The sequence below is a fragment of the Populus trichocarpa genome, chromosome 16 (genome assembly GCF_000002775.5).
Source record: "Populus trichocarpa isolate Nisqually-1 chromosome 16, P.trichocarpa_v4.1, whole genome shotgun sequence".
Lineage (NCBI taxonomy): Eukaryota > Viridiplantae > Streptophyta > Magnoliopsida > Malpighiales > Salicaceae > Populus > Populus trichocarpa.
The window spans coordinates 4625756-4636501 of NC_037300.2; the positions used below are offsets into that span (position 1 = coordinate 4625756).

Here is a 10746-nt window from a genome sequence, read left to right on the forward strand (position 1 = left end):
GCATGTGTTTGATGGAACCTATTAAAAATACTTAGTTATAACACTCAAATAACAAAAATAGAAAATTATAATACTTAAAAATAAATAAATAAATAAATAAATTTGCATACCAAATATATGATAAACTTGATTTTTTATAATCGCTATATTACGGTTTTTTTTTGCGGTGGTAAAATTATTTTATAAGATTTTGAATTTTGAATTATTTTTTTTATTTTTAAATTATTTTGATGAATTAATATTAAAAATAAAAATAATTTTTATTTTAAAACCAACCGTTACTAAAATTTCAAACCTATTATTATCCATTACTTTACGTGTTTTTCCTTCTTACTAATTTTTTTCTAGTTTTTTTTCTTATATATTATTCGACCACACGTACAAGATCACCAGCCTCCCATTGGGATCACTGGCCCCCACTAATCCATGTGGCGTTCTCTTGTTTGCACAAGTGTCCAAAAAACATTTTTAATGAAATTTTTTTGTGTAGTTAGTTTCATTCTCTTTCTTTCTCCACTTTTGTAGGATTATTAATCTTTCACTTCACAAACGAAGCGCCAACGAATTTGGATCCAATACGAGATCATCACATCACAGCAGCAGCAGCTGCGCAAAATATTAAGAAAAGGGTACCATTTTATAATCTTTTCCTGCCATTTCATTCAGGTTTCTTTGATTCAGTTCCATAATAACAGTCACTGCAATTTTGTATTAGTACTAGTAATGATCATATTCTAAAGCTCTTGTCTTTTCATTTATTTGCTTATGTTTCTTTTAGATTTTTCAGATTCTCTTTTCTGGGTTCTCTTTGCTCTTCCATTTTGTGTATATTTAGTTTGGATAGGTTGCTTAGAAAGTGCGCTGAAGGGAAAAAAACGAGGTGAAGTTATGGAAGATGGGACTTTTATTTTCAGTTTCTACTGATGTGGGTTTTTTTTTTATCAGAAATAGAATTTTATTTCTTTCAGTCATATTAGGGACCTTTGGTAATGGAAATGTTTATTGTTCCTATTATTGATTAGTATTTCTTTGATCCTAATTTCTGCTATTTTATTCATTCGCTGTCTTATGCTTTTTAATTATTATTTTTTTTGGGATTTATCAGTTCGTTTACAGTGACTCTCTCTCTCTCTCTCTCTTTTAATTTTTAATTTTCAATATTATGTATCCATTCTATCCTTAAAATCATTGCCTAAGAAACAAATTTTAACTAGTTGCTATGCTAGTACTCGTGCAAATCTTATGGATAGCCGAAATTACGAAATTTTAGTATTCTTACAGTACCTTCAATAACAAACATTAGTGATTCTCTTAGAAGATCATTACCTTTGCATAATACCAAGTTAAGATTTTTTCTTGGATATAATACCTAAGGCTTGAGTTGACAGTGAAGAATTGTTATTGATGCTTGTTGCTGTAGTTAAAATTGATTCATTTTTTGTATAGGGTTGAGGTTTCGAATAAGAAATGATGAAGAGGCTCAATGCTCCTGCTCGCCTCATGATAGTTTCTGATCTTGATCATACAATGGTGCGTCTCATAATTGTTTGGTTTCTGCTTGTTTCATTTATATTCTTGTGGCTGCGGTAATTACAATATGCTCTTGTTGCAGGTCGATCATCATGATCCGGAGAACATGTCTCTTCTTAGGTTCAATGCATTATGGGAGGCCTGTTATCGTCATGATTCTCTGCTAGTTTTCTCCACTGGAAGATCACGTACGCTTTACAAGCAGTTGAGAAAAGAGAAACCCATGTTAACACCTGATATAACCATAATGTCCGTGGGGACTGAGATCACGTATGGCACCTCTATGGTGCCTGATGATGGTTGGGTGGAAGTTTTGAATCAGAAATGGGATAGGAACACAGTCACCGAGGAAACGAGCAAGTTTTCAGAACTTACTCTTCAGGTATGGTTAAAAACTTATGCCATTTGATTCTATGATTGTGTGTTGCTTTGAAAATGAGCATATAGTTTGGTACATTGAAGAAAACAGTTTGGCTACTTGAAATCTCTGAATAAATGAAATCTATGGGGTAATGCAGTCAGAAACTGAGCAACGGCCTCACAAGGTCAGCTTTTATGTTGATAAAGACAAGGCTCAGGACGTGACAAAGGCCCTCTCAGAGATATTTGCAAAACGCGGGGTGAGTTTCAAGTTTGTTTAGGAATGAGTTGCACTTGAATATCATTTGTCTTTGCCTTAGTACATGCAATGCTTTTTTGAAACATCATTATGGTGGTTTCGTATCTTTTTCCTTCCCCTTAATTTTGTGTTCTTTTTAGTACAGTTCAGCAGGTGCTACCTTATCTAACTTAATTTTCAAATCTCTTCTCTTCTTCCTTCTTTTTTTCTTTTTATAGTTGGATGTCAAAATTATTTATAGTGGTGGAATGGACTTGGATATACTACCCCAAGGTGCTGGCAAAGGGCAAGCTCTTGCATACTTACATAAGAAATTTAAGGCTGAGGGAAAACTACCTACCAATACTCTTGTTTGTGGTGATTCTGGAAATGATGCTGAGCTGTTCAGCATTCCAGATGTACATGGAGTGATGGTGGGTATTTACAGCCCGCCAGAGCACTTCATTGGGAAATTGAGATTGCTTTCTTAAGTCGTTTATTTGTTAACTATTTATTCATTGTTTATCTGTCTAGGTTAGCAATGCACAAGAAGAGTTGTTGCAGTGGCATGCTGAAAATGCTAAAGGCAATCCAAAAATAATTCATGCGACTGAGAGGTGTGCGGCTGGCATCATACAAGCCATTGGTCATTTTAACCTTGGTCCCAATACTTCTCCAAGAGATATAACCAACTTTTCAGACTCTGAGTTGGAAAATGTCAGTGCCAGTAGCGAAATAGTGAAGTTTTTCTTGTTCTATGAAAGATGGAGGCGTGCAGAGGTTGAGAACTGTGAGATATATTTGGCAAGCGTGAAAGCTGATTGTGTATGTTTACTATCCTCCTTTTCTTTCGATTCTACATGTTTCTCTAGAGGACTCCCTGATCTTAGTTTCTTTCCTTTTCCTTGTGGAGTATTTATAGAAGCAAGAAACAACCATGTCTACCCTTTTCCATTGGTATAGACAATAAACTATGTTCTTCTGTATTTCACATTCTTTGAGGATGATAATGTTCCAGCTAAGCATTAAATTGTCCAGGTGACTTTTTTTTGTTTGGTTCTCTTGCTTTTTTCAGTTGGGTAAATACATCGCTAAGACTGTTAATCTGTTATAAATGGAAGGTCTGTCTCATTGTGATTGATTATGAATTTTTTATACCTTTTCTCGACCAATAGCCTTGTGGCTGATACAGTTTTTAATCTGTTCTGCTACACAATCTGAAGGGTTGAATTTGAATTGGTTAAAAACTGGAACAGAGCTTCACATTGACAGTACCAATGCACCCGCTTACCTCTGGAGTCAATGCCCTGGAGTGGATTATGTAAAAATATAAAGAGCTATAAAGCATATGTGATAAATTAGTATCCATATTAGTTGGGTCACCTGAATGTTGTCTCTTAGTAGGTGAATTTTTCAAAAAGAGCAGAGCTGAAACAGTTCATAAGTCATTTACATCTGATAAAGTCTAATATATCCACTATCATCTTATTTGCTTGCGTCCATGAATGCACCAACCAGTTTTTTATATACATATATTTTGCTTTTCCAGATTCCCTGTCTTCCATTAGCATGATATAAGTTTTCCTTTTCTTGGCAGGATGCATCTGGTATTCTTGTCCATCCATCTGGTGCTGAACTTCCTCTTTGTGGTGCTATAACTGGAATGAGGAACTACTATGGTGACAAACAGGGCCAACAATTTCGGGTATGGGTGGATCGGGTACTATCTACACAGACTGGCCTGGATACATGGCTGGTAAAGTTCAACAAGTGGGAATTATCTGGTAAGACCGACTTCCTAGTGTTAATGATTGCATTAACAATAAAACTGATGATAAGATGTCCTCTCTCTCTCTCTCTCTCTCGTACATTTTATGACATATTTCTATGCCAGTGAGACAGCAGTGCACTTTCCTCTTTTCTTTGACCTCATCTATTTAAATTTCTTCTGCTTTGTCCCATTACATGGTTTTTAAGTTTCAACCCATACTTCTGCTGTAATTGGTTTACCGAATGACCTTGAACTGATCAGGGATCTCTTTGCAACTGGTTTCTTTTTTTTTTTTTTTTGTTAGACCAGCACATGCCTTCACATGGGTGCTGTAAACAGGACGAGCCTTTAGAACTTGACCTCTTCGTAGGCGAGTGACAAACACATCTAAAGCTACTGATATGCTTTATTCTAACTAGGTAGTTAGAATCCTATGGATGCTTTATGTTGCCAAAATCTGTGACCAGAGTGAACATTCCATCTGGTAGAAAAGAAACCATGCCCACAGCAATAATCATATCTGCTATGGACAGTAATAACATCTGAGAAATTTCAGCTATTTCTGGTTCACTATGCATATCTACACATTGTTTCGCTCTTTCCTTTCTATGATTACATGGCTCAACAATTTCCTCATTTGTTTTTCTATTTGTAGAGCTTTATCTCCCAGATCTTTCAATTTCTCCTTGAAATAGCCTGTCCAATACTTGGACAGGATAAAGGTGTGGTTGCTAGACCCTCCACAGTAATGGATAATCTCGTGCACATAGACTAGCTTGATTTTTGAAACATGGGGAATACTAGCTGCAGTAATTGTGACAGATGCAAGGAACCATTGCTCAATGTAAGAGTCCACGTTGCAAAAGAACAGAAAAGGATATTTGGCACCACCAGTTGAACAACCATCACCTTCTTATTCTAAAACAATAAAGTTGGTACTTGATTTTTTCCAGAAAGTAAAATAAGAAAATTGAAAAGGACCGACACTCTCTGTCCGTTTCAACTAGCCATCCCCTATCCCTCACTTTTTTATTTTTCTTCCCCTTTCAGTTTGCTAGCAACCTGGTCTTCATCCAAATATGTAGCCCACTATTTAATAAGCATCCTTTACTTCTTCAGCTTTAAAATCAGAAAAGTTAAGTTGTAGTTCTTGCTTTCTTGATTACCCATGTGGAGACTCTTTGCTGGATCTATTTGAATGGTCAATCTTCATTGTGATTTCAGTTTTGAGCTCAACATCACAATATGATCTTAAGTTTCTCTTGTGAAGCTTGATGCATCTTAGCAGATTTGGGGGAATGTCAATTTAATAGCCAACAGTTATGTCTCAGCAGTCAGAAGAAAAGAGTAAAAATAAAAATGGTTAAGCTAGTTGCCAGTAACAAATTTATTGATTATTGGCTCGTGGCTTCTGAATTTTTTTTTTTTTTTTGGGGGGGGGTGGTGTTCTCTAGTGGCTGTCAAAGTGACTGCCACTGCCACTGGCATTCCCCTTGAAATATACTTGTGGAATCCATATTAACACACGGTGAAGTATCTGACGCAACCCTTTCAATGGACTGACAGTTTTTGGAGTTGGTGTTGGCAAATGTGCACTGGCAATCAGTTTTGCAAACGATTAATTTCTTGTAGCTATGCTTTTATTTGAAGAATAAAATATAAACATAGATTAGCTGCTTGCATATTTTAGTTTATGCCCTGCTTAGTAAAAGCTTCGATATGAGGGATCTCACGATCACGAATGGAGTTCTGTGTGCCACCTTCTCATTTCTTCTAACATAACTATTTGTCAATTCCTGCAGGTGATGAGCAGCAAGGTTGTGTGATCACATGTATAATAAACATGAAGGTAAGCCTTGAGATCAATCAATGAGTTTCTGCTAAAACAAGACTTTCTTCATCGCATGATTTCATTTTTTTTTGTGTGGTTTAGAAGGACGGTGTTTCCAGGGCAACTTATATGCATGTGCATGAAACATGGCTGGAAGGATCAGGAGCTAAAGATCAATCAACCTGGCTGTTCTAGATTTTGATTACAGCTCGAAGCTCAGAGGCGCTCATAACTGTCTTCGATCATAATAAAACTAATCAAACGATGACTTTTCAGATTTGAATTTTGATCATTGCTGTATGAACATCAACTTTATGGTGATTTATTATTACATGATTAATGAATACACCATTTTAGCATGATCAATATCCCTAGTAGTGTTTTACTACCATCAAACGTTTTATTTCTAGTATTATTAATCACTAGGTGGGTGTGTTGGAGATTAATAGCATGCTCCTCTTCAATAACAAGATCCAATTAGCCGCCCTACCATGCTCTACTGCTCGTCCACGCACAAAATTCCTGTGATGAAGAAATGGCTGATGCACACCAGTCACCACCATGGCATGGTTCCCCACCTAGAACGGCAAAATATCATAAAAAATAAAAATAAAAATAAAAGAAAAGGAACAGCTAAAACCGTTGTCCTCTTGATCTGCAGCTAAATGCTCTACCACTGATCTAAAGACCCTTGACGTAATAAATTTCATATGAAATCATTATCACTTAAAGCATGTAATGTAAATGAAAACTTTATTCATACTAAATTTTTATTTAAAATTTGAATATAAATTAATTCACATGAATTAATAAATATTTTACGAATATCCTTTTGGTTTAAAGGATTTGATTAATGTCATTAGATTATGTCAAAAGAAATAATTAAGGGTAAGTTGTGATTTGTGTTTTTAATTTCTCCTATAAACTTCTTGCTTGCTTATATAAGTGATTGTTTGGAAGTGTGGTTACGGTTGTTTTTTAAAGTGTTTTTGTCAAAATGCATCAAAATAACATATATTTTTTATTTTTAAAAAATTATTTTTGAGATCAGTGCATCCAAACGATCCAAAATATAAAAAAATTAATTTTTAGCAAAAATATTTTTTTGAATTTTTGTGGAACGCGGTTTGCAACGTGTTCCCAAACGGTGAATTGTGTTTCAAAATAATTTTTATTTATAAATATATTAAAATAATATTTTTTTTTATAATATCTATTTTTAACATTAGCATATAAAAATAATTAAAAAATACTAAAAAAAAATTAATTTTAAATAGAAGACAAATTCAAAATTTTACCTAACACGCTTTTCATTATCAATTACCTTGAACTTTCATCAAAGTTTAAAATTCTTCATTTTCGTTGACTAAGTCAACAAAACTGATGATGTGACTATTTTCATGTTTTAATTGACCCTTTAAGTTTTTAAAAAAGTCTAAATGACACATCAATCCTTCAATCATATTTAAAATTCAAGAAAATAAATTTTATCACCATTTCATAATTAAACACTTATTCTACAAATATAGAATCCAAAAATCAGCACAAATTGAATATCAAATATATTTGTTTTCTTTGCATGATTGTCTTAAAATTATAATTAAAATTTAATAGTGTAGTAATATTATTTAATTTTTATTATATTAAACATATACCGAAAATCACATACTAAACATGGTTTTTTTTTTGTTTAGAACTAGAATAGGCAAAAATGATATATCAATATTTATTTTTAAGAGTTTATAAATATTGAAAAAAACGAGATCAAGAAAATAAAATACAACCCTAATTCAAAAAAAAAAAACAAGGTAGTTGTTAAGGAATATGTGCCTACTTGATATATATATTTTTTATTTTATACTTGAAGGGTCAATTATGATTTAGTACTGTTTTGACTTTTGAGATGAATAAGTATACATGGGTGAATTAAATATTATACAATAATGAGAATAAAGGTGGGAAAAAAAAACAAAAAAAACTGATTAAATCGATAAAACTGAAAAAAAAAATAATTGAAAAAACCGAACCTTGAAAAAAAACCAATTAAAATTTTAAAAAAACTGACCGGTTCAACCCAATAGAACTGAACCCAAACTGAAAAAACCGAGTCAAACCGAGTCAAACCGGTTTTTGTCCTAAAAAAACTGAACTAAATCGAAACCAGTCGATTTAAACCGATATCAATTTAAAAAAAAAATTAATTTAATTAATTTTTTAATAAAAATTGAACCAAATCAAAAATGATTATCCAACAATATAGAGTGGCTATGGATGTAGTTGAAACAGACTCTTCTAGAAGCTAGAGTGGTGACATGTGCATGTCATGGGGCTATCAGATTTTTAATGCTATTTATCAGTTGACGTTTTCAGTCTTGTAGAAAATGAATATTCATTCCCCAAACCGACTACTTAAATATCTTATCAATTTTTTTTTTTATGTTTTAAAAATATTTTATTTTTTTTATTTATTTTACTTCAAATTAATATATTATTTATATTTTTAAATCATTTTGATCGATATATTAATATCAAAAATAAATTTTTTAAAATAAAAAAATATAATCTTAATACATTTTTGAGTAAAAAATACTTTAAAAAATAACAATTACCACACTTCCAAACACCCATTTAATTTCCATGTCGTGCCATTCACATTCTTAGCCATGAAACCTAAGCTGGAAACCTAGAGGGAGTAGATTAATTCTTCATATGATATCAAATTCGAAGAGGGTTTGGACTTTTAAGGCAGTGAGCCTGCAAATTTTGGCAGTTAAAAGTGGTTGACGAATCATTATCCAACCATATTTACACACAAGAGGTCAACAATTCTAGTTCTTTTTTTATATTAGAAAAAAAAACACTTAATTAAAGAAATAAAATTATGGGAATTTGTGTTGAATTCAAGGCCATCCTCTTCCATTTAAAAAAAAAAAACATATAGTAAAAACCTTGAACATTTCCTGTCAAACTCTAATTAAAGAAAAAGATGTCTTGTCACTATTGTTGTCAAGGAGAAACACCTCACAAATGAATGTGTCAAATTCCCCCCGCTGAATAAATGGACAATGCTCACGAAATTACCTATTATTATATTTATCCAATGGTTTAATTTCGGCACAAGAGTGCCTGATAGTGTGATTAGAATGGTTTTTTAAAGTGTTTTTTTAATTAGAAATGTGCTAAAATAATATTTTTAGTTTTTAAAATTTATTTTTAATATAAAAAAATAAAAATTTAATTAAATTAAATTTCTGGGAACCTCCACCAATCTTGTGCTATTTTAATAGTCAGGCAAAGGTCATTTTCCTTGGCCGTCCAATTCCAGACTCATTCTTCTCTTTCACATAAATAACACCGAGTCACCAACTACTATCCATCCTTCCGTTCCCGACTACCAATGTTTATCATCGCGTCTCCCTCTCTTCTTTTCAGACCTTCGGCTTTTTCCAAGTCTTTGTCTATGAAAATCATGAAATTTTCCTTCTTATAGCGTTGGAGACCAAGTTTTAGCCCAATAGAAAGAGTCACAAGGGAGAAAAATAAACCAAAAAAAAATGCAAGGTTCGATGGGGCTTGGTTTCATGGCTGCCTTTGCCGTTTCAGGAAGTGTAGTTCTCATTGCACGTCAAGTCCACAAACGTCTCCTCTCTGATTTCATGAAGAAGATGGAATTTGAATTAGCGGGTATGTGGTGATCTTTTTTCTCCTTTTCCTTTCAAGTTCTGTTTTTTTTTTTTACCCTGATAAAATAGAGAAACAAAAAACTAAAGGGTTGTCAAAAAACCGACAGGATCAAGGAGATCATGTCAAGACAGGAAGAGAGTGCGATTTGCAGATGATGTATTGGAGCCATCATCAAATAACAAAGAGTACCGTAAGAGACACACCAAAGGAGACAACGAGGTCTTGAAAATGGAGGATTTTGTCCTAGACCAGAGTTTGATGGCGCAAAATTGTTAGAGGCCATGCCACTTAATAGGCAAAACTTGTATAAAGCAGTCGTTAAATATAAATCCCTTAAAGGGTACAATTTGTAAACCTGTTTATTGTCTTCAAAAACTGCTTCGATTATCCTGGAAGCTGGTTTTTCTTTCATCTTGTAGATTCTGGAGTTCTCTACTCTGCAGGAGGGGTAGATTTTCAAGCTGTACATCTTGAGATGTGAATTAAATATAACTACAAATTATCCTAAACAAAATTGAAAATCTAGTGACTAAAATCACCAGATTCTGTCGAAGTTTACGGTTTTTCCATCGAGTTGGTTGCCCTTGAAATTAATGAAGGGGGACAACCTTTCCGTTATGTATTACATTGATACAAGTAAGCATTAATTAAAGCAGCATTTTCAATTCTCAAAAAAAGAGAGTAGGAGATTCAAAACTCCTGTCTTTTCCTTTTCAGTGCCTCGAATTTCTTGATGGGTTAGGCTTTTCAGTTTTCACAACGATATAAGGGTGTTTCAGGGGACAAGGCTTAGAAGTTTACTGCCATATGGCGTTCATCCTGTGATTGACAAGCATTCATCTGGTGGATTAGGCACAGCATGCCATTGATTCTTTTTTCTTTTGAAAAAGTTCTCAACCGTTGTTTCCACGAAGAAGAAAATGTTTAAAACTGGTCTCAACTTTCAGCTTTTAAGAACGTCAACTGTGCAAAAATTTATAGTCCTCTTGATTACACCATGTCTGAACGTTTGACTAAATTACAGGAAACGAAAATTCATAGAGCTAGGTAAAAGCTTGCATGTTTCATGCAAATGAACTGTTTTCACTCTTTTTAGCAACAACAAAGAAACTTCATGAAAGAAAGTTGAAATAATATTCCCTGCATCAATTTTTTCCACATTCTTGCTGGTTAGTCAACTAGCTAATAATCTGCCCCCTTTTCAAGTAATAGACAATGCATTGCTTGTCAAAGAAGCTGAAATCCATGCCCAAATCTTCACAATACAAGAGCTTGTACAGTTGTTTTGAAATTGAAAGCCCAAGAGACTGCCCCTGTACCAGTCCACATTAT

General features: G+C 33.4%; 1 protein-coding gene and 1 long non-coding RNA gene across 4 annotated transcripts; both read left to right on the forward strand.

Annotated features, from left to right (window-relative positions):
* The first annotated feature begins 465 nt into the window (after positions 1 to 465).
* LOC7469925 (sucrose-phosphatase 1) lies at positions 466 to 6089 on the forward strand. 3 transcript variants are annotated; one of them, XM_002322729.4, is made up of 9 exons: positions 467 to 629; positions 1447 to 1530; positions 1613 to 1912; positions 2049 to 2150; positions 2368 to 2562; positions 2663 to 2953; positions 3726 to 3912; positions 5702 to 5748; positions 5833 to 6089. In XM_002322729.4, exons 2-9 carry the CDS (start codon positions 1468 to 1470, stop codon positions 5923 to 5925), a joined length of 1278 nt encoding a protein of 425 aa, XP_002322765.3. In that variant the 5' UTR covers positions 467 to 629; positions 1447 to 1467; the 3' UTR covers positions 5926 to 6089. The 3 variants fall into 3 exon arrangements, with proteins under 3 accessions (XP_024443906.2, XP_002322765.3, XP_052304108.1); XM_052448148.1 differs by lacking the exon at positions 467 to 629 and adding an exon at positions 698 to 720; XM_024588138.2 differs by lacking the exon at positions 2368 to 2562 and having other exon boundaries at positions 466 to 629.
* A 2933-nt stretch (positions 6090 to 9022) lies between these two features.
* On the forward strand, positions 9023 to 9935 carry LOC7488071 (uncharacterized). Its single transcript, XR_002978379.2, has 2 exons — positions 9023 to 9414; positions 9521 to 9935. It is a non-coding gene; the product is annotated as an uncharacterized LOC7488071 (long non-coding RNA).
* Positions 9936 to 10746: the final 811 nt, after the last annotated feature.